Source organism: Miscanthus floridulus, chromosome 2 (assembly GCF_019320115.1).
Source record: "Miscanthus floridulus cultivar M001 chromosome 2, ASM1932011v1, whole genome shotgun sequence".
Taxonomy (NCBI): Eukaryota; Viridiplantae; Streptophyta; class Magnoliopsida; order Poales; family Poaceae; genus Miscanthus; species Miscanthus floridulus.
In genome coordinates, this window is record NC_089581.1 from 139,244,018 (window position 1) to 139,270,401 (window position 26,384).

General features: G+C 46.0%; 2 protein-coding genes and 1 pseudogene across 2 annotated transcripts; all 3 read right to left on the reverse strand.

Annotated features, from left to right (window-relative positions):
* Positions 1-781: 781 nt before the first annotated feature.
* On the reverse strand, positions 782-1,570 carry LOC136537153 (leucine-rich repeat extensin-like protein 5). The gene has a single exon (XM_066529212.1). It carries the CDS (start codon positions 1,568-1,570, stop codon positions 782-784), a length of 789 nt encoding a protein of 262 aa, XP_066385309.1.
* Positions 1,571-2,297: 727 nt separating this feature from the next.
* On the reverse strand, positions 2,298-13,620 carry LOC136537154 (protein ABERRANT POLLEN TRANSMISSION 1-like; annotated as a pseudogene).
* Positions 13,621-22,499: 8,879 nt separating this feature from the next.
* LOC136539857 (protein EARLY RESPONSIVE TO DEHYDRATION 15-like) lies at positions 22,500-23,867 on the reverse strand. Its single transcript, XM_066531851.1, has 3 exons — positions 23,709-23,867; positions 23,121-23,416; positions 22,500-23,016 (listed from the first exon to the last, which is right to left on the reverse strand). The coding sequence occupies exons 2-3, from the start codon at positions 23,407-23,409 to the stop codon at positions 22,865-22,867; spliced, it is 441 nt and encodes a 146-aa protein (XP_066387948.1). The 5' UTR covers positions 23,410-23,416; positions 23,709-23,867; the 3' UTR covers positions 22,500-22,864.
* Positions 23,868-26,384: the final 2,517 nt, after the last annotated feature.

A 26,384-nucleotide genomic window follows, 5' to 3' on the forward strand; every position in this document is an offset into this window, starting at 1 on the left:
AGGTCAGCCACCACGTCTGTCCACTATCCGTGGAGAATTGAATGGACATACTAAAGTTGTCCACCCTCTGTGCACCTGAGATGCCCACATGGTGCCTCCAAGCGACTAGAATACCACCACTAGCCCCAACAGAGGGCAGAGCTAAGTATCCTGTGAAATCAGACCCGAGAGCAGAGAGAATGACCCTTTGGGATATGGCTGTGATCTTAGTCTCCTGAACACAAACAATATCTGCACAAGACGAAGCTACCAGAGAGCGCACTGAACCTTGCCTAGCAGTAGAATTCAGACCCCTAACATTCCAAATCAAAATTTTTTTGGATCCATTAAACACACTTAAGAACGACCACAAATCTGACCCAAATCAGACTTTCAGACTTTCACCATCAGTACATCATCACTCCCAGGCTTCAGCTCCTCAGGGAGAGACCAAAAAAACAATGCAGTCAGAGCCTGAAGATGAGAGTCTGAGAGCGGTTGCCCAAACAGCTTTGCATAATCGTTCTGGGCCTGTTGATTTATACCTTCATGCTCGTTAATGATGCCGAGAGACCTCATCACCTTCTTCTGTACTCTTCCTCCCATGTCAGTAGGGACCACATCGGCCTCGGCGCCAGCAAGCCGACGGCTGCGGCGGAGGCAAACCCTAGGAGGCAGCGACTTGCTTCCATGCTTGCTGACGGCAGGGACAGGCAATAAGCCTGTAGTGCGTTGAACTATCTTGCCGAAGAATACTGCCCGGGCATCAGGCGGAGTAGGAGGCACCTGAAGGACGCCCACATTAGCTGCCGAACAGGAAGGCTCGCCCGCGGCCGCCGGAGGAGGGACCGTGTGCAGCCGCTGGGGGAGCCACGGCCACCGGAAGAAGAAGCATCGTTGCGGCCGCCGGGGGAACCGTTGCGGCCGCCGGAGGAGTAGTCACAGTTGAGGTCGCCGGGTCACCCAGAGTGATGGCCAGAGGTGGAGCAGCTGTAACCGCAACCACATCCCCAACCAACGAGGCCGGAGATGGAATGACAGCAGCAGCCGCCGCCTCCCCACCCACAGGGGTCCTTGAGTGGTGGAAGCGGCGCCTAGAATAAACTAGGAGCGGCTTCACTGGAGCTTGAGAGCACAGCGGCGGAGTGACCAGGAGGCTGAACTCTGGGATGGGAGGGGAAGATGATGGGGTTCGCGGTGAGGCCGGCAAATCCGTCGCCTCACCAGAGAAGAAACACAGAGGCGAACGCGGTGAGGCCGGCAAGCACTCCGTTGCCTCACTGCGATCCTCAGCTTCAGCACCAACCTTCGAAGGCCCAGACTTCTTTCGAAGCCCAAAGGGGGAATCCATAGGCCCATGGGGGGCCAGCCCAGGGGCACCAGAGACAGCCCACGGGAGCGTCAATTCCTCATCGACAGCAAACCGAACAAGCATGGGGGAAATCATTGATGGCGCAACATCGTCTGACGAGAAAGGGTTGGCAGCTGCTGGGCTGTCATCAGTAGGGCCCTTCAAACCGTTGGCAGGCGACGCAGTAAGTAATGGGTGGCATAGAACCGAGGTGTTCAATCTCTGGGGAGCCTTGAACATCTAGCGTCCCCTGGAAACCCGCAACCTGTTCCGGAGTAGCCTCGAGCGAGGAAGCCGCCATTATGACGGCGCTTGAAGGGGCCACCACGTGGCCAACGCTCACCCGCTCAAGGACAGTCCGACGCCGAGAACCCCCGTGACCATCACCCTGATTCGTCGGAGAAGACGGCGACGAGGAAGATGGACGTCGACGCCGCCGCTGAGCAGGAGAAACATCCCCGCCATCGCCCCCAGCAGGAGGCGGCCCGCCCTGAGCAGGAGGCGGCGGAGGGGGAGGAGTGCCAAGGCCCGTGTAGGATGGAGCACTTGATTTCAATTGGGTAGGACAATAATCTCTTCACCGGCCATCCAAGAAATGTGAATTGAATTCGTTAAAATAAATGGTTCCTTTATAAAGAAAAGCTCAATCAAATGATAATATTTAGTTATTTCGTAGTACTTTTGTGTAATATGCAGGGTAAACACCTCTGCCTTTGTGGTGCTCTGGTACACCACAGCAGCCATTACCTTGGTAGTCCAGGAGTGTTAATCCTAGCTCCTGTGGAGGTCGTCAACAAAAATGTCTGCAGCGTGAATGTAAGAAGCATCCTGTGTTTGTGTGTGTTGGGTTTCTTTTTTTTCTGGGGGTGGGGGGGAGGTGACTGGGGGTTCAAATATATGTAACTTAAAATTTCTAAGCCAAATATGCAGCAGTTTTTTTAGCAGTGAAAAACTGAGTGAACCATTTTCAATTCAATGTTGCACCACAATTTGCTTTAGCAAACCAGCCGGTTTTGGTTTCCAGTCCCTAGCAGGCCAGAAAGGTTTTGAAGTGGGATAATGACAGGCTTATGAAATACAAAATCACACGGAAGTTTTTCATTTAACAAACGTGTAAAAGAAATGCAGTGGCAATTTACTCACATTTGCTTCTTCTGAATGCAAATTGAACTGAGGTTGGACAACATTAACCATGAAATGCCTGGTACCTTCCTCTTCTGAATCACTATTATTTGAAGGCTTAAGTGCTACATCACACAGCAAAAAAAATAGAGTGAAAATTTTGAATGTAATTTCAATATTTTTTTGTGTTTAACGCATTGCTGAAAACTAAATATGACAAGAATGTGCTAATTGATAATAAATAAATAACATCTTAGTCATCGATTGAACACAATTGTGTCAAGAACTAGGAAACAGAGGATTGTGTTATTGATCATACCATTTTCACTACTTGATGTCAGATCTGGCTTGCCAGATCCATTGGAAGGTGGTGACTCTGAACTCTTGATTTGTTGAGGTTCAGAAGGCTGTGATGTTGAGGACACAGAGCTGAGAGCCCCATCCTTGAACATCTCAGCTTCTTTAATTAACTGTTTCTTCTCGAGAAATTTTCTTTGGGTGTATTGGCGAGAAGGAGATGGCATTGGAGGCTGAAATGCCTGGGTTAAACCACCAACCCAAGAGAGGACAGCAGCCCGGTTTTCTAAATTCCACAGAATCTTTAATCCATAGACAAAAACTCTCTGGCAACTATCAGCAACCACCACATTGAATCCCTCATCATCACTACCTGATTGATCATCATCACTTTCATCCCCCCCATCAAACTCAGATTTGATCAATGGCATTTCAGTTTTTTTTCTGCCATCTTCCTGCCATGCTGATAATCTAGCAGCATCAGCCTTGGGAGTTTGTTTTCGTATTGTGAAATAATCAGAATACAGAAAGAATCCATCATCTCGGCTTTTCTCGGTTGGACTAGTTTTCTTTTTGCCCTTTTCACAACCAAGACTATCTTTATCTTTTGTCAGCAGACTCTTATTTTCTATCTTAGAATCCTTAGAAGTTGATGATTCAGGAATTCTGTTAATAAATACCTTCAACAAGTGCAGATCTATGCCCTGGTAGACAAGATCAAGAGGTTCACGCTTGCAATCGAAGGTGAATATCTGCTTCCCACGGCTGAAAGCTATTTCGTACCTAAACTTTGTGAAGTGTAGTGTCAAACCTTTTGCAGGATCATCTGCCTGTAGAGGCATGTTGTTAATCTGTAATTGCATGGCATCAAAACGAATGCACTGTTCTGTCATAACTCTGTCAAGTGGGAGGTTTCCAGATCGTATAAATCTGGGAACTCCAAAACGTGGAAACCTCGAAAACAGTCTTAGTTTATGGGGAGGAAGAAAAAGCAAGTTCCACCACTTCATTAGCCAGACCAAATCATGCACCCCCACGTTCACAGTTGGAGAATCAGTTGTATACGAATTACTCTTCTGTTGGTGTTCTATGGGTTCAGTAGTAGAAGGCTTAAGTGAAAAACTCCACTTCAGTGACAGAGAAGTTGAGCGGAATGCATCAAAGACTTTATCCCGTGGTTTTCCCTCTGCAGGAAGAGCAAATATAAAATGATCCATAGGATTACCGGAATCACAACCCCACTGTATTGAAATATCCATGAAAAAGGAGGGGGTTTCAAGGAAGGTATAGCTGGATGGTGTGGAATTTCTAAACTGGACTTCTTTGCTAGACTCTCTAAGCTAGTTAGGTACACCCTTAGATACTTCGAAGACAGACTGACATAACCATCCACATAATGTATTTCCATGAAGTCAGTTTTGATTAGCATTTCATCAAGCTTCTCATAAGGGCTTGTCGAAGCAGGGAGATGCCACTTTGTCTCATTAAAACACAATTTAAATTTTCCATGAATATAGTTCCTCATATCATCCCACCAGGGTAAGCTGCGCTCTCTTCTAGGGGGCTCAGGTCGCTCAAAAAACCACCTCTTAGCTAAATTTGCCCTCCTGAGTGCACAAGTAAAAGCATAGCTTACATCAGCAAAAACAGGCTCATAACCAACTCCAAATGATACTTCCCCCTTTTTAAAATACAGTGGTATGTCAGCATATGTTTTCATTGGCGGGGTATAACCAGTTGCAGAGCGTAGCAGATTTACTCTCCACCATTTGCCAACATAAACATCCTGTCGTACTTGGGGCTGAAAACAGGTTGCCTGCCACCGGGGTGAAAATCAGTACAACTTAAATGATGCTTGATCACCATACAGAATTATACAAAAGTTCTGGAGAATATCATTTTGTTGAAATACTGAATGATATGCTCAAACAAAATAAGGAAGAAACTACAAAGAAATGCAGTTAGATGAAGCCATTATTTTTTCTACCATTACAAGGTCAGTTAACCATTATAGTGGTATTTCACAGAAATAGTTAGCAATTCTAACACTACTTCATCAGTGAACGGCAAGGAATGCTAACCTGCTGACCCAGCACAAGACGTCCATCACATTTGCCATTGGTTCCAGAAAAGAGTGGAAATGTGTAATCTCTCAAGTACACAGATAAGGATCTAGTTTTCAAACTAAAATTGCTACCATACAATCTGGAAAACGGGATATCATCTTTGGCACAAACTGGATCTAGAGATTTAATAAAACTAATCATTCCTTCATCACCGCCATCGATCTTTGATAAGCTCACATCAACATCTTTTGCACATACTGACATAACTGATGCTCTACGAGTACTCATCTTGAATCCTGACTGGAAGCCACTTGAACAAGCACCTGACCCTTCTGATACTGGCAATTTCTGGCATGCTTGGTAATATGACTGAAATGCTTGTCTATAGATCTCTTCCCTGAGTTTTTCAATGGAGTGTGTGCCAGGAACATCTGCATCAACATCAGGACAACCACTGTTCTTTTCAGAAGAAGTATCCAGTTTTGCCTTGGGGGAATCCTTATTTTTACCTGAAGAAAGCTCATCAAGTAGATTCAACCTAACTGTGGACTCATAAAATATACTCTTCATTAAAGTTATATGCTCATCAAGCCATCCTTGCATGGGCTCTTCCTCAATTTCTGCTATCAGGTCACGTACAATGACCCGCACATACCGAAATGCCATTTTTGGTTTGCTCTTTTTGCTGCTGGTGGTGCTAGATTTCTTCTCAGGAAACAATACAGATGTTTTTGCTGCAGAAATAAGTTTAAAGGCCCTCAATGTGTCTTCTACAGCATCATCAATAGCTCTCAGTTGCAACCTAAAAGGCAAGCAAATATTAACATCACGGCATTGAATAACCCAATCACATGCAGCTGCAGATTGTAACTTCTTATCAGAATTGCTATCAGAAACAGAAATCGGGATACGAGATAACTGCATACGACTGCTTTTTAATATCCACGCACCACAAAAGCTGACTGATATTCCCTCAACCAAAACACCTATCTTTGCATTCTCAGAAAATATGTAGCCAACAGTAATCATTGCCTCAACCCCATCAGCAAGTTCACCTGAAATTTTCAGTGATTCCAAATCAATGGCAATTACTGATTCTCGCTTCTTTTGTGCCTTCTCTTGCTGACCATGGTCTGTGGGTGATTCTTTTTTGGACAGAATATCCACGTTCAATGTTTCATCTTTACCTCGGTAACAGCATACTGTAGTTTCATTCTATGCAGAACAGATTTAAGTCGTGTAGCTACTTCAAGCAATTCCAGATAGGGATCAGGTTCCCACCTTACTGCAATGTCAGTCACATTGATGAGAGAGCAGGCTGCAATATCATTTAACCCACCAGAACGCTGGACAAACTTCGCTTTACGCACATCAAAAAGCTTGGTTTCCTCTACAGGTTTATTATCAAGCTGGTCCTCTTTATGTGTCAATCTAAAGTTCTCAAGTTCAACCTGCATGGAGTGCTTTGCCTTATTCAAAGATACACCAAACTGATAGATCTCAAGAGAAGTGGAGAAGTGCACATTCTTATGATCCGGAAGGCTGGTAGAATTTACATAAGCCATCCTTGGGGAACCATTAGCTTCGTTGATGATTACAACACGACCACCCTGAGAACCAAAATTTACACGCTTTGGATCAGCAATACTCATATCTTCCAGCCTCATGTCACCATCATACACAATAGAGCACTGTGCAACATTGATTTTGAGAAGCTGTGCTCCTTTAGATTTCTTGGTAGATTTTTGAGAAGCATTCTCCTGGACAGATCGCTTCTTAGGAGGCAAAATGCTTTTCAGGAACACTTTGTATGACATTGCAGTTGCACAAAGTGACTCAAGATAGTAAAAACAAAAGTGCATTCTGATTCCAGGTATATTAACAGAGATAGAAGATTTAGCATGGTCCTCATCATTATCTTTGCCTGGGTCCTTTTGTTCCAAATCAAGAGTTGACTGGCTAATGTGCAGTAAGGTGCCCAAAGCACTTTCTTTCATTGACTGCTGGTGTTTACCAGAAACAAGAAATTTTAAGTCACCAAGTTTGGCATGCAATTGAGTTCCTTGGTCTATCATCTTACTTGCAGAAACATTAGCTGATTGAAAAAGACACTGCATTATCCAGTACAGACAGAGCAAGATTAGTATATTAATACAAGATTGCAATGTCATAATTCGTGATATCATTAGTCATTTGGACACATAAAAAAGCCTCAAACCATTTAAACATCTTACTTTTTGTTTTCAAGGAAATACAGTAGGGAGGCCCCTACTAATGTATTTAAACAGCACTGCCAAGGTTCCTGCCCTGGCCAGCTTTTGGTGGGCCCCTCTTAGAGCTAAATCAAGTGGGATGTCCTTCCACCCTGGTCTAGTTTTTTTTTATGGTATTTAAACATGATAGATAGAAATCCCTTGGTACCAAACTTCCCATGCTACCAAGCTTACACAAATCTCATCAAGGAGAGTGGTGGGCAATCCTGTCCTGGTAGTCTAAAAGAGTTGGAAATGTACCCATTGTTGTCACCAGCAATTTCTGATTTAACAAATTCATCATCTACCAACATCGTATCATAAATTCCAAATTTAGTATCATGACATTTGAATGCACTAGTAATGTAACAAGGGCACAACAGTATACACACAGAGTTAGCCACATGCGCACGTGGCCACGTCACGAGGACACAGTCGGTCTCATGGCCATTTTCATGAACAGTCAACCTAGACCATCAGGGGGTTCACCAGCAGGATGTAGCCACAGCTGCCAGAACCGGCATCCTAGCAGCTGCAGGAAATTAGCTATCAAGTAATGCTGTATCCGAGAGGAGAAAAGCTTTCATTGGAACAGGCAAGAGCATGTAAATGGTGGCAATTGCCTGGTAGCTTGAACAAATCTTTGCTTGCCAATTGATCGTTGTGGCATTGGCACTCATGACCTCTCAGGCTATGTTTTCTATGGCTACCATGACCCTTGTTGGGAATGGAACAGACACCAAATTTTGGCCAGACAGTAGGCTGCATGGTCAAACACTCTAAATTGGCTCCTAACCTTGTTGCTTTATTTCCTAAGATGGTGTTCAAGCGAAGGATAGTTGCAGAAGGGCTTGATAATCATCGATGGGTGGCTGACATAGTGACATTAAAGGAGCCTTGACAGTATAGCCATTGAGGAATATCTACTGGTTTGGGATCAGTGTTTTCAAGTCATCTGACTAATCACGAATTCACGATTAGTCGCACTAATCAGTCCCCTGACCTCGATTAGGCACTACAACCCGATTAGACCGATTAGAAATCTTCGTCCAATTAGTCACGATTTAATCGTCCAATTAGGTTGTGGATGACTAGTCTGGAAGGGGATGAAATGCAAGTTGGGCTTGGCAGCTGTGCACTTGGCACATGGACTTAGTATTTTTGGCTCAGTAGGGTTTCAATATATACATCTCCCAGTGGCCAGTCATCCATCCCCTCCATCCACTGCCTGTACGAGCTTTCGCTGTCGAGCAGGAGAACGGATAAACTCTCGCTGCCTCTAATGCTAGTGTTCTCTTCCACCTCCTCCACTACCATCCTGCCTTGCTCTACTACTGCTGCAGCTACTCTAGTTGTCTGGGATGGATTATGGAGTTCTGGACTAGGACCAAGACAACTTTTTTTTTAGATAAAGGAACAGTGTTCCAGCCTCTGCACTTTACCAATAAGTGTATGCAGCCAAACAATTGCAGATCACAACAACACTTAGGTTGCGACACAACATAGAAAGGGAAGGTACAAAAATAGCAGCACAAAGAAATTGGGCTATTCTAAGAATCGATCCGATTGCTAGAGCAAGACCAACTATATAGTTTATACATCCTATGTAGTGGGGAATTTAGGCAGGATGACCATACTGCCGACTAGGACCGACTATGATCGACTAATCAAGCTGGTCGACAACTAATCGCGATTAGTCGGCTGATCAGTGCCATGGCATCTAGGGTCGACTAGACAATTTGAAAACATTGTTTTGGATTTGGTTGAGGATGTGATTTTGCAATATAATGTGAAGGATCGACACATTTCGAAGTTCTCTGGCTCAGGGTATACTCAATCATCCTATAAGGCTTTCTTTGTGGTCACCATCAGATTTGCATAATGGAAAAAATATGGAAATCCTGAGCTCCACTATGTTGCAAGTTTTTCATGTGGCTGGCTGTTCTTAAGCAATGTTGGACAGACGATAGTTTGGCAAAGATAGGTCTCCCTGATCCTCCTCGCTGCCCTCTTTGTGATCAAGCCTGATAGACCATGCAACACATTCTTATCTCTTGCGTTTTCTCTTGGCAAGTTTTGTGTCCATCGTTCTCCAACGGGCTAGGCTTGAGAGGATTTCGTCTTCTACTAATGCTGTGAATTTTTCTAGCTGGTGGAGTCACTCTGTCAAGTAGGGATGCAAGCGGGCTTGTCCAGGAACCCGCAAACAGGCTTAATTTTTGTGGGTTCGTAGACAAGCCTGCTTGCATCCCTACTGTTAAGCAAGTGGACAAACAGCAAAGGAAAGGACTTAATCCGCTAGTTATCATTGTTGTTTGGCAGCTATGGAAACATGACAACAATGTGGTTTCAATGCTGCTGCTCCAAATGCGAACGAAGTCATGTGGGCTATCAAGGAGGAAGGAACTTTGTGGTTTACAGAAAGGGATTGCTTTTACTCAATATAGAGAAAGGGGATTGTTTTTAATCAATCTGGTGGAGGTGCTTCCTCACCTACATACCACTCTCTCCATAAGTGCCACTTTTCCCTTCACATCAATGCCATCAATCTCTCTATAGTTTTATGGATGCTAAATGGCATGATTGTTTTAGCAATATGAAGGTGAGTTATAGATAGAACATGCAATTATTAGAATCTAATATATGAGTGGATTTTCTTAATCTGAGCCTTGTGAATAATGCAATGCAAGCAACAAAACCAACTGAGAACAGAAAAGTACAGCACAGCAGCCATAAGGTACTTAATACTTACATGGTAAAGTGGTACGTCATCAAGACTATGAAGCACAAGAGTCAACTCAGGAGCTGACAGTGTACATGCCAAAGACAATGCTAATTTTTCTTTGGGTGCCTTCTTTTGCTGAGGATTGTCATGAAGAACAAGAGGCTTCTTTTTATCTGAGTTTATTCTAGTCAGTGGCTTAATTCTGCTTACAATGAGGTTACATTGGAATCCACTAATCTTGATATCTACTTCAGCTTGAACTGGCAATGCTGTCTGAGAGGAAAAAAATGCATAACCACATTAGCTCCAAAAGGAAATTATAAACCAAAAAAACTAAAAGAACATCTTATCTGTGTATTCAAAGGGAAGCCTTATCTGTGTGTAAGGGAAGTATTCTCCAAAGAATTATTATAAAAGAAGGTAGATGGAGGCCCCTCAAAATTCTCCAAGGGAAATCAAAGGATCCAAAATAGTAGAGTTTGAATTAATAAAGAAATAAGATCAAACTGACCTGAGACGGAATGTTAGCTGAAACAACTGTTGAAACTTTTATAACCTCTAATACAGAGGTGGCACCATCCATTAGGAGCTGGAAAAACAATCAGTCATTGAAAAAACTTTAGATCCGGTTTTTCTATAGAAAATAATCGTGTTGAAATGACCAAAACTGAAAAAAAAAACTTATATTTCCTATAGATAACATAAAAACATACATGAATCTCCGTTATATCAGTTTCCAACCGAAGATGTGTTGTGACCTCTCCGAAGTCTTGTTGTGGTTGTAACCTTGTACATCTCAAAGATATGCTACCAATTTCATTGTTGATTGAGAGGCCATGGTCTTTAGGCAAAAACTTCAGATCAAGTTTGGACATATTGAAGCTAACCTTCCAAACAAAACTACATTTTAGTGAACAGTAATCCAAGAGTTAACTTGTTTTTTTTTTTATCACAGTATAACAATTTAAAATGGCAAATATAGACAGTAGGAGATAACTTGAAAGTTTTGAATTGTACCCTAGGTAAAGTTAAACTCCCTAATACCTGGGTTACATGTGCTAGCAAAGAACAGTTTGAGTTACATTTTATATGATATTCAACATCACCTCTAACTATTTGTTTCTGATATTTCTTCGGTCCTATAATATTTGCACACTCAACAATGATAACTTGTATTTAATGAGCAATATCAGCACCAGTGAAGAATGATTATTTGATGGTTCTATACTTAAAGAATTACGCATCCTGTACATACTGTATATACATCAGGAATAGATTTAGCTTTGCTAAGCAATATCACTCCAATGCAGCCTCCCTCCAAGTCAATATAAATAACAAAAAGTATATGTCCACATATTTTATAGGGAAAAGTATAAACAAGCATAAACAAGCTAAAAAAAATAAAAGATGAACTATGCATGCAGTAGAGCAAAATACTTGTGGATAGATAAATATAGAAACATCAGTTGTACTCTAGGGAGTTCATACAACCTTTTCGGGAAACATACTGATCTTCTTATTTAGTGATGCAAGTTTGCCCCCTTCAGATCTGGCTGCTGATTTATTATCCACAGAACGTTCATCCTTTTGCTCAGCAACGGTAGAGGCAGATGGTTTCTTTTCTGCGAGTAATTTCTCTTCCAAATTCACAACAATTGGACCAAGCATCAAGTCCAAATTTTTTACTTTAATTGCTTTATCCCTAAAATATATAGTCAAGAATAGTTCCTATTGTTAATTATTTCACTATTTATAAATCTGATGAAGTTTGCAAAGCATTGACTTAACGTGTTACCTTTGATGAAGGTCACATGAGAGTGATATATCCTCAAGCAGGAAAGAGCTACAGTCTGAAGCGTCCATGGCTGAACAATATTGTCCACTAACCCACCAATCCAATTTACTAAACACCGATGTGTTGTTTTCAATGCTGTCTGACTCCAGTGCTTGCACAAATAAAGGTATGATATTAACTTGAACATTAAGAACTGGATCCAGTCCTCCAGTTTTAGATATATCAATCTTAAGGTCCTTGATACCAAGAGCAGCTTTTGGAGCCTGCAGTATGTAGAGACAAGTTATTGCAAAGTTATCAACGCGCACACATGAGAGAGAGGCAAAACAGAGAACACACGTTAGAGCCACAGTGACTCATATGTACCTCTTGTTAAGAAAATGCCATAGGTTACAAACAAAACAAGAAAGATAAGCATATCCATATAAATTGTTATCGAACAAATCTAAAGATGGCTTCACCTGCATTATAAAGCTCCTAACAACAAAAGAAAAAAATGATGATGGCTTACCTATTTGGATATGGATCTATCATATAGAATGTACCTTTCTTTAAAAAAAAATCATATAGAATGTACCAAAGACTGAACCAGAACCAGAGCACACATCTGCTAGCACAAGAACTTAGCACAAAAGTCTATCAAGCGACTAAACCTTTGAGAATATGTGACTATACAGCTAGTAGTCTATTATATTACAACTTATGGGCCTCTTCATTTCCAGCATCTGCTAATAATGACAGAGAAAAAATGTTTATGGGGTTACTGGGAGAGAGATATGTCATTCACAAAATTGTGAGTGTTCACAATAATACAACTATGATTGATGGAGTTTAAGTATCTGAATAGTAGGCAGTACCTTAAGCCTCAGCTCCACTATGGATAATGACAACAGACTGGCCATGCTTGTTATCAGCCTCCATTTTGATTGTCCTTTGGATTTTCCTTTTGCTTTGGCTGCTGTGGTCGAGGTCGGTTTGCGAGGGGAAGGTTTCTTCTTGTTAGCGGATTTCACAGGTTGCCTGAGGACAACATCCAAATCAGAGATTTGCAGTTGCAGGATTGGTCCATGGGTTAGTATTGTAAATCCCAGCTGGGTGATTGGTTTACGCAGGCCAAGTCTAATTTCACCAATGCAGATGGACTCAACAGCGCCCTGAAATGCAATGCAAACGTGGATGGATCATATGTCAGGATTGGCATTGCCATTGGCGTGGAGGGATGAGAAGCCACAAAAGCAGGTAGACGGGAAGAGGTACCTTCGGTGATGAAATGGTGATGTCCCTCAGGTAATTGAAGCTGTAGGAGCGGCAACCGATGGAGAGCTTGGCCGCGCGTTGGAGCACCCAGGCTACCGCCCTGGCGAATAAGCTGCGATTGGAGTTCGCAACACAGAGATCCTTGAGAGCCACTCACCCCATCTCATTCCGAGAATTGAGAAACATAACGTAAAGCACGGAGACAATTTCGTCCGGTGAGGCTTCGTGGAAAGGGGAGAAGAGGAGGGGGGCGGGGGGCGAACGTACATGACGGCGACGCATCCGGCCGCAGCGGCAAGGGCGGCGAGGATGGCGAGCTTGAAGACGGAGACGAGGAGGCCGTGGCGGAGGACGAGCTCGACGGCTTCCCAGGCGACGACGAACCCCACCAGCAGCTGCACTAGGCCAAGCATCATCTTCGCTTCTCCTCCTTGACCTCTAGCACTCCGTCATAGCATCAAACCCTTCTTCCTTCCAGAAGAATGCGAGGTCGCCACGACGGCGAGCAATCGCGGCGCGCGCTCCGTGCGGGATCCGATTGGTCGTGGTTGTGGAAGGAAGGTTGGGGGGAAGCGCGGGGCTGAGCGGAGATGGTGCGGAATCGCGGACTGGTGTAATGGAGAGGAGAGGATGGACGGGAGCGGAGTGGGGAAGAGGTGGCGCGCCATTTCCGGGGGAAGCGAAGGGGGTGGCCGGCCCGGGTGGGGAGGAAAAGGGTGCGGGCGGAGTGGCGCGGCGGTTACCCACGTCCGAGTCCAAATTCCATAAAAAAAACATTGCAGGAGCTGTCACAGGCGTACCGCGCACGGCACCGCGTCCAAGCCAAGTGCCCCGTGGACGGTGCATTGCCAGTTTGCCCGCCCTCGCCGGTCTATAGTTCTGCGTCTATGCTTCAGTAGTTCAGTTCACAGGTGGCAGCGCTAGCGTAATAAGGACAGATTCAGTTCACGTTACCTGTGTGTCACGTTTTGATGCGAGTGGTTATAGGATGTCTCTATCAGATTGATTGTCTCCTTTCCCTAAAAATCTCATATAGGGGATTGATAAAACTGAATTAAAAGTTACAGAAAAGAAATATCGCAGCAGATTGAGAATACCTTCTTCATTACGTGGGACCGACATATCAATGACACCAATCTTTTCTCTCTCCTCTATCCCTCTACTTTCTGTGTCGAGGCTTCCGCACGGCGCTGGCGTAGCCCGTCGGCACGTCGATGCATCGCCGGGCACCGGGAGATGCACGCCAGTTGCCGGCCACCGGGAGATGAGCCGGCCATATGAGCTGCCGAAGGTGATGGCGACAGTTGGTGGCGGCGGCCTCCACCTCGCGAGTCGCGAGAGCGACGATGTCGGGGAAGGGGAAATGCTCCGGGCCTCATGACTCAGTGGATTTTTTCCGTATGGGAAACGAAGGGAAACGGGCTTCTGACCCCGAGTGGATGGGCTTCCAAAGAGCGCAGCAGATTGGGGAAAGCCACCGCGCGGTTTCTAACCCGGGAAATTCTTGGGGAACCCTCCGGGGTCCCCTGTTGCTAAAGTTACCCTAATAGAGTGCTGAGCGTTGGAAGAACTGATTGTCCTGTTCGCTTGGCTGATAAGTCATGGCTGAAAATGTTGTTGGCTGATTTGCTGTGAGAGAAAAATAATGTTCGTTGACTGAAAAAATATGACTTATAAACCAAACGAACAGAACGGATGTTTATACGTGAAGAGAAAAACAAGGATTTTTCTCCATTTGACTTGCCACTAGCACACTACTTCATTTGACTTGGCCAGTACTAGATAACAATGTCATCGTGGCTTACACGACTTACGCTAGTTGCTTAGAGTACAGCTTTGCTCCGTGTTTAAACGACCTTGCTTCATCATGAGTCATGCTTAATCAGTCAAAACTGGGAGCAGCAGCAACCGAAGAGTGTGTGCTGTATGATTGAACTTATCCACAATATTTCAGGTTCATGTTATCATCATCCATCCAACTTACTGAAGAACTAGTATATTATCTACAGCTATATCTCAAAGAGGAATTTCATCTCAGATTCTAATTTTTCCCTAAATTTCGAACCTAACATCGACAGGATAAAAAACTCACGGCCCTGTCGCCATCGTTGCCACCATCGTTGTCTTGCGTCAGATGGCCGCCTCACCGTCCTACGCCGCTCACCGTTGGGCTGTCGGCGTTCGCATTACCTCAGGTCATCACCGTTGTGGGTCAGCTACAACACGAGCGTGTCGTCGTCGCCGTCACCTCCGTGGCACATCAGCTAGCGCCGCCAGCAGCCACGCCTCAACCATTGTCACCGCACGCACGCCACCTTCTCCTCCCGCTGCGTAGGCCAGCGTCCACGCCAGCCTCAGTTATAGCCTCTTCCATGCTAGGATTCTTAGGAACTTTTTCAGATTCAATAGGACTAACACCACCAGATTCTTCACCTATCAGAAACTTCGCTTAGTCATTTTCAGACAGGAAGAACAGACGTATGATAAAGAGATAACATATACATACTGAAGATTGTACCTGTTCTGGGCCTTAAGCACATCTCTTTGTGCTTCAGGACTGTAATTGTATATTCAAATCCAAATTAGTGAAGTTGAACACACACACATGCATTGTACAATGCTTATGAAATCTGACAGCACGTAAATATGGTTGAGCTGTGGCAAAATAAAGAAAATGAACTAATATTACTTGTTCATTTGTACAGCTAGCAAGCAAATTTAAGAATTTTATTGTGTCCATTTAACGGTCCATAACTGCTTATGTGCAGTTAGCTGATATGGTCTTCCTAAAATGCAGGCTCATCCATCTCCATGGACCATGGTTATTGTTATTACAATTACAGTAAAATCTCTTTCTATAAAGTAGTAAAGGATATTAGCATGCACATATCTTGTTCCAAATATCTTGATCTAACTGTACATCTGATGGATGCACTCGTAAAATGACCAAGGTCAGCAAACATTGCTTCACTGCCTGAAAAGTGGAAAGTAAACCTAGTAATTAAATCCTAAATGACAACCAGGTTATAATAAAAGAAAGGAAGGGAAAGGCAAACGTGATACATCACTCCACGGTTGGGCTGATAGTAACTAACTACTAACCTGTCATAGAAAGAAGGATCCCTCCTAAAGCAATCCATCCATCTTTACCTGTCTTTTTAAAGAACTTAACCATATATTATGGAGACAGCTTGATATATATTTGGGTTCCAATGAAGAATGTTGTATAAACCAATTCCTCCAATGGAAAGCAGCAAGATGATGACAATTGGTGCAAACATGAATGCAGCCTTCTTAGTACCTCGGTGTTTGCAAGGCAAATAGACCAACCAACACAATGCACGAAAGGACAACTACCTGGATAGGACATAAATTGCATGTGAAGCACAACAGGATGGTTGGTGATTCTAAAAAGTATGCCAGAGAATCTATAAATGATAAAAGGTAATCTTCATAAAAGACACAGAAATACAGAAAAAAATGCAAGCATTTTCGTTCATCCACTAATGTTCTACTATGATAATATGTGCAAAAATTGTATAGTTCTATGATAACGGTTCTAAAATGTGTAGTTTTGTGATAATTTTGAGCACAAAAGTATAGGTTTTTAGAATTTATTCTACTCCTTTTATCAAGCGAATTTACATATATTGGTATAAATTTGCAACTGCCATAACAACCAGGTGTGTTTTCAGTATTTTTGCATCAAGAATTGTGAGTTCACAGAGATGATTTGTTCTCCCTCCGTCCATAAGTCTCCATCGTATTAGCCTTCGGCGCAATGACCAAGAAGCAGTAAACAACACTGATTTGCATTTAAGACAAGGAGCAGCCAAAGAGTCGCAGCCAATGAGCAATAAATGCAGACAAGGAGCAGCCGATGAGCACCAAATACTTAGATGAACAAGATAAATGGACGGAGGGAGTACTTACTATGCTCTAAACCAGTAGCTCAAAGCTCAGAAGCACGGACACGGTAGGGAAGGGGCGTATCCCGTATCGGATACGGATATGCCTGGGATACGCCCGGGATACGTATCCGCGTATCCCATCTTAGTTGGGCCGAAAACTAACGATCGGAAACGTTTCGGCCCAGTCGATACGCCCCAGCCGACCCAATAGGTTAATACCATCCCACCTTTCCCCTGCTCCCGTCTCCCGACCCCTCCCAGTCTCTCCCACGCGCAGCCGCCTCTGCCTCCGCCTCACGCAGCCGCCTCCGCCTCGCGCAGGTTCGCCTCCCACCGGCCTCTAGTCCGCCTCCGACCTCACCGGCGACTAGCTTCCGCCCTCACCGCCAGCCCGTGCAGCTCGCCCCCGTAGAGCCCGTCCCCTTCCGCCACGCACGCCTTGAGGACGGACGCGAGCGTGCACCTGTCGGGCGTCGATCCCAGGGCCGCTGACGCCCGCATGGCACCGTAGACCCGCAAGGCCTCGCCGACCACCAGCGACGAGCCTCCGCCTCCGCTCGCCGGCCGCCAGCGATGAACCTCCGCCTCCGCTCGCCTCCGTCCCTACTCGTCTCCGCCCTGGCGCCCTGCGACGTGGATCCGTGAGTTAATCCCCTTCCCTCTTCTTCTCCATCTATGCTTGATTTCTTTGCTCCCCACGCCGCATCTATGCTTGATTTCTCCATCTATGCTTCTCCATCTATGCCCTGCGACGTGGATCCGTTAGTCTGTACTCTGTTACTACTATTAGTGAAATTGCTAGTGTATGCAGTTCGTATTGATGAAGTTAGTCTTAATGATGAAGTGCAGTTCTTGTTGCTTTGCTTGTATGCAGTAGATGGCGTCTCCAAATATGAGAAGGTGATGTACTGAACTACTACTGATTACTGAATACTCAAGTAGTCAAGTTTTAGTAATAAATTGATTGATAGTTGGTTACTTGGTTTTTCTGTGCAAATTCTGGACTGAGTCTTGGAGAACTCGAGAATGGACAATTGAAGAATGGAGATGCTTCCGGAGTTCCGGTCTTTGCTTTGGCTGGTAATTGCTATTGCAAGGTAATTTACTACTTTCACTCTTTCACAATTTTAATATGCGCTATTATCTATATTTATTAAAAAAAATAGTAACGTATTGGGTTTCTTAGGAAATTGCCGTATCCGTGTATTTGTATCCTTCCGATACCGATACGCGTATCTGTATCCGTGCAACTTAGGCTCAAAGTAGCTCGAACTTGTAATCCAGACATTGATGAGAGGACTACAAGAAAAGAACAGGCAGAATGAAGCGTGATAAATATATAGAAAAGGTTGATAACTGCAATTTTGCTCAACATGAGAGGCAATCAAATAGATTATTTTGGTAGTAAGCTGTATCCACCTGAGATTGCTGGGGTAAGGACACCATCACCAATCACCGTGCTAGCGCCACAGAGAACTATGAGAAGAAGCACAATTCTCAGTCTTTTGTGCTTCTCCGGAAATGAACCAAGGTGAAGATCCATTGCGAGGTAGGGAAGGGGCGTCGTCATCCACAAAGGGGGCGCTGATCTGGCACCAAAGGACGGGGCGCCGCTGACGATGAGGATGGGGAGGGGGCGCCACCGGATCCTAGGGCCCCGCATGCGCTGAGAACCGTGTCCGAGTGCCGCCGCCGCCCAGGGCACCCCGAGACCCACGGCAGGGCGCCGCCGCAGCCCCGCGTGCAGCGATAATCGTGGCCGAGAGCCGCCGGCGACGGATTCGCTCCGAGCGAAGGCGTCAATGCAGACGGCCGCGGGAGTGGAGTCGCGCGCGTCGCCTGGTGTTCGTCCATGGAGGAGAGGAGAGGAGTCGCCATCGCGATGGAAGACAGGGATCGGTACGGGGAGGGGAGAGGACGATGTTTCTTTTTGGGTTATTTTGATCGGTACCATTACGATTTGCAAAGTTTTGAGAACTACCATTACTATTCACCTATTTTGAGATGAGCCATTATAATTCTTCAGCACTCTGAAATATACCATTATATACGCTTTGGATGCTGTTGGGCCAATATGCAGACCAACGTATTTCCGTATTGACAAGAGTACCTGTCGGTGCAGAAAGTGACCAACTAGTAAATATTTATAGTTTTGCTGTACGTTATGATCGGAGGTGGCCTAGCACACAATGACACAGGATTTATACTGGTTCAGGCAACGTGCCCTACGTCCAGTCGGGGTCGGTCGGCGACTTTATTCCTGAGCCTAGGTGCTGTCTGTAGTGGGGGTACAAACGAGAAGGAGGAAAAAGGTGGGATACAAGAGGTTCGGTTGGCTCCGATCGGAAGGGTCACGGTCGGAACTAGGGGGTCCTGCGGTTGTAAGGGGTTGATGTCGATCTAGTGAGTCTGAGCTTGAAGAACTCGATCTCTCCTTCGGGGGAGGGAGCACATCCCCTTTTATAGATGAAGGGGATGGCTTTTTACAGGCGAGAGAGGGAGAGAGTACAGATATTTCTAAGCCTTGCCGCCTACGGTGATGAAAACTGGATAATGGTTGAATCCCCCAATAATGTCGATGTCATTGTAGGATGTCAGAGGTGCATGGGGGTTGAGCTACCTTCTTCAGGAAGGATGACGCCGGTACCTGCAAAATACTTCTGGATGCCTAGTGGCATATGAGGAGCTACGCTATGTTCACTCGGTATGGCAAATCCTAGAGCCCCTACCGCAATCGGTGTCCAGAGACACGTGGAGGGGGCTTACCATATGGGAGTTTCTAGCGGACCCTACAATACTTTGTGTTAGGGTGGCTGCAGAGCACTGTTCCGTATAGGGTATGGTCCCTGGTACAGTGGTTTTGACTTGTGAGCCATGCCTTGCCTTTCTTCGCACGCCTTCTGGTTCTTTCCGAGCGGGCGTCCCCGATCGGATGGTCCCCAGTCGGAGAATAGCGATGAGCAGGGTTTTCTATGAATCCCGGTCGGAGACACGGGGTCGGAGTCGGAGGCGGTCCTCGGGTCAGGCTTTTCGAGTGGAGGCCGTGCGGAGGCGGCCGGGGCCTGACGCTAGCACTCCGATTGGAGAGGCCATTCAGAGCTGGCCTGAGCCTGAGCTGGTGCTCCAGTCGGAGAGATGGGCCAAAGGTGGCCTGGGCCTGAAGCGAGTGTTCCGATCTGTTGAGTTCAGACTCTTGGGCCGGTCCAGAAGAAGAAAAGACCGTTCTTCTGGGCCGAGCCTTGGCGTGGAAGCCGGTCCCCGAGGGACCCCGGGTTTATGAACCCGACAGGAGCCCCCGAGCCCCCGGGCGATTCGGACAGAATCGTCTAGGGGGTTTTTATCTTGCCGGTGGGTGCGCGCGAGCGCACCTACGGGTGTAGCCCCCGAGCCCCAGGCGGTTCGGGCCGAACCAGTTGGGGGTGTTGTCTCAACAGGCGTGTATGCATGTTTTTTAGTTTGAGACAGAATTTTGTTTAACCATGGCATCGTTGTGCAGTCAAGGTGTTTTTAAGCGCGGGGATTGGATTGAGACAGAACTTAATGATCCCGGCGTCAGTGTGCGTCGGGGATCGGATGAGGAAGTTTTTAGCTTTTTGAAACAAGCCCTGGCGTCGGTGCGCGCCGTGAACGGAAATAACTTAGTTTCTGATGCAACAGAGTTTGATCTTTGGCGTCAGTGCGCGCCGTGGGATCGGGTAAGGTGGAGTCGCGAGTAGTCCCAGGCATCGGTGCTCGCTGTGGATCGAAAGAGTTAGTTTTAGTTAGTGAAGCCGTCTGAAGCCGTTACGCGAGTTAAGGAGTCGCGGTCCCAAGCCGTAGCTGGATGTCGCCTATCCCGTCGACGCGAATGAGGGCTATCTTTGGGATTCTCAAATCCCAATCACCTCACTAGGACATTGCCCTTCTTGGCACTCTCTAAGGTGTTTCTCAGCTGCTGGAATGAGCAAAAGTCCCCCCACACACGAGTGGCAGTTGTATTTATAACACCGACTGAAAAACGAACCGTTATGTGCCTCTATGGGGTGACCGGACGCTCTGGTCAGTATACCCCGAACTCCAGTGTTTACAGTGTGACCGGACGCGTCCGGTCGTGATTTTCCCTCTCTGGAACCTTACTGGAGTCGACCGGACGCTGGCCCTCAGCGTCCGGTGGCATGACCTCACAGCGTCCGGTCACTTCTAGACGCTTTCACCTTGGTCAAATGAACTGACCGGACCCTGAGCCAGCGTCCGGTTAGTATTTGATCCTCCATTCACTTCCAACTCTCGAACATATGTGAATGAAGTTTGCTCCAATGGATCATAGGGCTGTTGTGGAGCTACCTAGTGCTAGTTTTAACAAGTGTGCACCACACCTAACTCACTAGATTCACCTAGGTCAAGCTACCCGTTCATACCTCCTTAATAGTACCGCCAAAGGAAAAACAAAGTCCTAAACTACTCTAAGTGCCTCTCCAACTCTAATCGACACTTAGAACTAGTCCATCCTTAACCGTGTCGTCCATCCTTTGAAAACCGAAACGATTTCCATCGTAGGGGCATGACAACCATGATTGCCCAATCGATCTCCATTACCGTGACCTAACTCAACTGTTTCTGTAAAACACACGTTAGTCACAGTAATCGCGTATTATCATTAATCACCGAAACCCAACTAGGGGCCTAGATGCTTTTAGAGATCAACCAGGGCGGTATGCTTGCTAAGCAGTAGAGAGAGCAAGCAGCGTGGAGCTTGGGGTGGATGGGCGAGCTCTGGGTGATGGAGAGCACCACGACGAGGCACCACAGCGGCTGGCGAGCTTGGCTGGGCCCCGGGCGCTCAACGCCTCGGCATGCATGGCTGCTACAGAGCGCGCACTGCTGCCGCAGCCTGCTTGCGCCGCCGCCCTGCTCGCGCACCGCCGCAACCTACTCGAGCGTCGTCGCCCTGTAGCGGTAGCGGCGCAGGCGCAAAGCAGTGGGGGCGTGCTCGCCCGCTTGGCAGCAGTGCAGCAGCTGCGCTCGCCGGCCATGGCGCAGCGGCCTGCTCGTTCGGTGGTGGAGCAGCGCGCACGCGCAGGCCCGATGACGGCTCGACTCGAGCTGCACCTCAATGTCTCGTCCCCGTCGGCGCCTATGGCCCCGATGGCCTGGTCACCCCATCCGCCGCCATCCCCTAGTTCCGACCGCCTCGTCCGTCGCTGGGGCGGACCTCCCGTGCCCGCAATGGGGCCGAGCTTGCCTGTCCGAATGCTGCTGGAGCCGGAGGAAGGAGAGGGAGGGAATGAGTGGGTGACACGCGGGCCCCACATGTCGCTGAGATGCAGGCCAGCGTCCTACGTGGCGATCAACGCCAGCGTAGCGTGGTCAAAACCGCTCAAAGTCGGTCAAAAACAGCATTGCTCCCGCTCAGATGATAAAAGTGAACGGTTTATGACAGTTGAGGTACCGGTACTAGACGATTTTATAGTTAAAGATTAAAATTAGACCAACACAATAGTTGAGGAACTAAAAATGAACTTAATCTATCTTTTTAACGTGGTCTATCTCTGTGTGACTTCGACGGCTGTAGAATAATTTGAAGATCTTTTTAACGTGGTCTATCTCTGTGTGACTTCGACGGCTGTAGAATAATTTGAAGATCTTTTTAACGTGGTCTATCTCTGTGTGACTTTGACGGCTGTAGAATAATTTGAAGAGGTGTATTATAGGGGTCAGAGACAGAGATAAAGATGATAGGATAGCAATCAGAGTGGACCAAGAAGAACAGTAGAAGAGCTAGTTGTAACATTAGACTGCCTGCCATTGCACATCACACATTTTACTTACAAAAGGTGCATCCTTGATTCTAACACTGGGACTCCACCTTCACCCTCATTTTTGCGGGGTTTCCCTAGACCTAGACACACCGGAGGACTTAACACAGCTTAGAGCAGCAGCAGCAGTGAACTAACAGCTGCGTTTTGTTATATTTTTGGTCATTTTTTTACTTGATTGCTATACAAAAGGAACTTCTACAGTTGTACTTGACTTGAAACTTCGAAAGAGCAGAGCAGACCGCAACGGCAGTAGCAGCCAGGAGCAGAGGCTGCAAGAGGGGCAGCAGCCTTGCTGAGTTCCCCATGCGAACCTAGCGAGGCTGGTGGATCACGCGGGGGGCACTGCTCTTGGGGCTGCCGGCGTACTTGGTCGGCTTCTCGGAGTGCCTGAGCTTCTCCCGGAACCCACGTGGGGCGTCGCCAGCCTTCGGGGAGGTCAGGTTCAGCGCCTTGAGCACCTCATCTGGCGGAGGAGGGAAAACACACACCAACGTTCACAGATGAGCTCACTGCGATTCGTCTTTAACGCAGATCCAGAATCGGAGCGAGAAAGAGGTAGATCCGTACCTGTCTTGACGGCGGCGGCGGCGGGCGCTGGGTCGACGACGGCGGGGGCCTGCTCGGGCTGTTGGTCGTAGAAGAGGTCCTCGCCGTCGGGCAGGAGGCTGGCCGCGTCGAGCTGCTCGGCCATCTCGTCCAGGTGGGCGTGCTCGCGGGACCAGTGGTCGCGGAACCAGGCGGTGGTGGTGATGAGGTCCCACCACTGCGGCGAGAAGTCCTCCACCTGCAGCAGCGCCGCCGGGATGAAGAGCGGCGCGTCCGGGTTCAGCGACGACGAAACCGCCACGGCGCTCATGGTTCACCTGATGATTACGTACAGCGGATCAGATCCGGCGGCATATATCAGATCACAGAAGACAGAGGGAAACCGAGCAAATCAAAGATACGGCGCTTCGGTTCTGGCTCTCGGCACAGGGTTAGATCAAAAGGAACACACGAGCTCTCCTGGTGGATGGAAGGATTCGACCACCAGGGAAAGGAAAAACCGCAGATCTAGAACCGCACGGATCGTGACAGGCGACGATCTAGGCGCGAACGCGACGCCAGGCTACAGATCTGAGCTAGGAGAGCGGATGGTTCGTTCCCGGCGCTCACCTTCCGGTTCCTGGATGGATGGGTCTGATCTGCCTGGCGGAGCCGCGGAGGGCCTCGGCGACGGACGGGGAGGGGACGAAAACGAAATATCAGCGGAGTGAGTGGGAGTGGCCCAGTGGGTGCAGCCGGCAGCGCCCAGCGAGTGAGCTTCTGATGCCCAGTGGACGACGCGAGGACTCGGATTTATAGGAGGGACGGCACGCGGAGCCGCCACCGAGCCAGCAACCGAGCGAACCTTCCTCCCTGCTGCTGCTGGGCCGGACCGGAAAACGTGTCGCCGTAAGGCAAACACAAAATTCTTCAAATGAAAAAAAAAAAAGAATCACAGGCACAAGCGCACAGCACTCTCTGTTTTACTCTCGTCACTTCCAATTCCGAGGTGGGTCACTCGATAGCAATCTTTTAAAAAATAGTTTGTTATAATTTTATTATTATGGTTTCGCTATGGTTCTTCGTAGGACCTATCGTCACACGATTATTAATTGTTTTGTTGTTATTGTTAGTAATATTTTAGTTTTGTTAACATCGCTATTTGGTTTAACAGCGATATATAACTGAGATATATCTTTAGTCTAGCGTACTCTAATCTATGTCTCTCCTTGTTTTATTGTTATCGTTAATATTATTTTAGCTTCGCTAGCATCACTATTTGATTTAATAGCAATAGAACCGAGATATATCTTTAGTCTAGCGTACTCTAATCTATGTCTCTCCTTGTTTTATTGTTATCGTTAATATTATTTTAGCTTCGCTAGCATCACTATTTGATTTAATAGCAATATAACCGAGATATATCTTTAGTCTAGCGTACTCTAATCTATGTCTCTCCTTTATATTCTTTACTTATGTAATAAATTATTGTAATATTCAATATTGAATGTTGATCACAGCGGTGAGTATATGTTTATTGATATGATGAATGTTAAGTAGTGAACTTGGAAACATATTCTTCTAGATCTTATACATGTGTTTTGTGTATTTGTGTTCTAAATTTTTGCTTGGTTAAATATTATTGTGCATAATTAATTAAGTTTTTTTATGTTTTCTATAAAAAATGCTAAATGAAATAGCTTCCGTTACAGCATACTGTAGTATTTTTTACGTTTTTTTGAGAAGGCCATGGCTAACTGTTTTATCCCACTATTTAAAACATTAAATTTCACCTGACATATACAAAAATACACTAATATTTATAGTGCATAATGAGTATTATTAGGTTAACAATGAAATATACTTTCATAGTAATAATTTTAGAAGATATAAATATTTTTATTAGATAATTATTTTTAAAAAAAGCTTTTACTCCTCAGAGGTGTGAGTAATTTTAGGATGAATGAAGTACAACTTATTGATTCAAGGTCTCTTGGGCCCTTGTTTGGCTAGTGCAAAGACCGACGATGACAAAGGCCGTATGAGCAAGAGACGATTAGTGATGCGATAATAATCATACAAAACAGCAAAAGTGGAACCGTTGCATTTTTTCGTTTGAAAAACAAAGATGATAATAATATAATACTAAAGATGCACAAGTTGTGTGACACCCATCTCACTCAATCGATGGGTTGTTTTCCTGCCTGTAGCCTTTTCGTTTGGGATGGATGGCTCGCATCTGGTTTATAATTTATGGTTTAAATAATATTTTTCTCTCACATTAAAATAGTCGACGGTACTTTCAGTCATGGCTTATAAGTCAATTCAGCCGAAACGAACAGGCTGTTTATTCATGATCGCTTGCAAGCGATACTGGATCACAAACGCCCTGTTCGCTTGGGTTTGTTTGACTTATAAGCCGTACTTTTTTATTCAACGAATAGTATTTTTCTCTCACACCAAATCAATCAATAGTACTTTCAATCCTGGCTTATCCCCGTTCGCTTGTCTTAAAAATGGCTTGTTCGGCTTCTTTTTTCAGTCGGAACAGTATTTTTCTCTCACAACAATTCAGCCGGAACAGTGTTTTTCAACCAGTTTCAGCCAAATTTCAGACCAACGAACGGGGCCATAAGACCAAACAAACATGGCGAAAGCAAAGCTGATGGGGCCTACAGGCCCGTCACGTCAATCACAGTTAGGGCGTGATAATAATTCAGACGATAATAACGGGAGCATTATTGTCCACAGGGGCCACGCGGCCAACAAAGTGGGCCACCGTTGAGACGCCAATCATGGAGGTGAGGACGATCCATCCATCCTTCCACCTCCATGGATCCACGAAAAACACAAAACGGCTCTCGCCCGGCGGCCGCATTCATCTGTGGTCGGCCTGCATGGACGAGCCGCTGGCTTTGCGTTTATGCCGATCGACACGCCATGCTGGGACACAACCAAAAAAGAAACTCATAATATACTCCTAGAGTAGTAGTCACTTTCTGATCCACTTCTTTACTTGCTCCGTCGATCTTGTCGGCGCTTTCGATCCGGACCTAGTAATTGTATATATTGTTGCACGTTTACACCGTAGCTTTATCCCGTTGAGAATGTTGTAGAGGACACGCTTTTGCCTTGTTTCTAGTGACCGTGCATGAGCACATTTTTGTCATTGAGAGGAAAAGAGAATTACAATGTCTTGTAAAACCGTGTATTTCAAAAAAAATTAAGACAACTGAATAAAATACATAAATGACACATGTATCTATGAATTAAACACAATTATGAAGCTTCTCCTCAAATTATGAT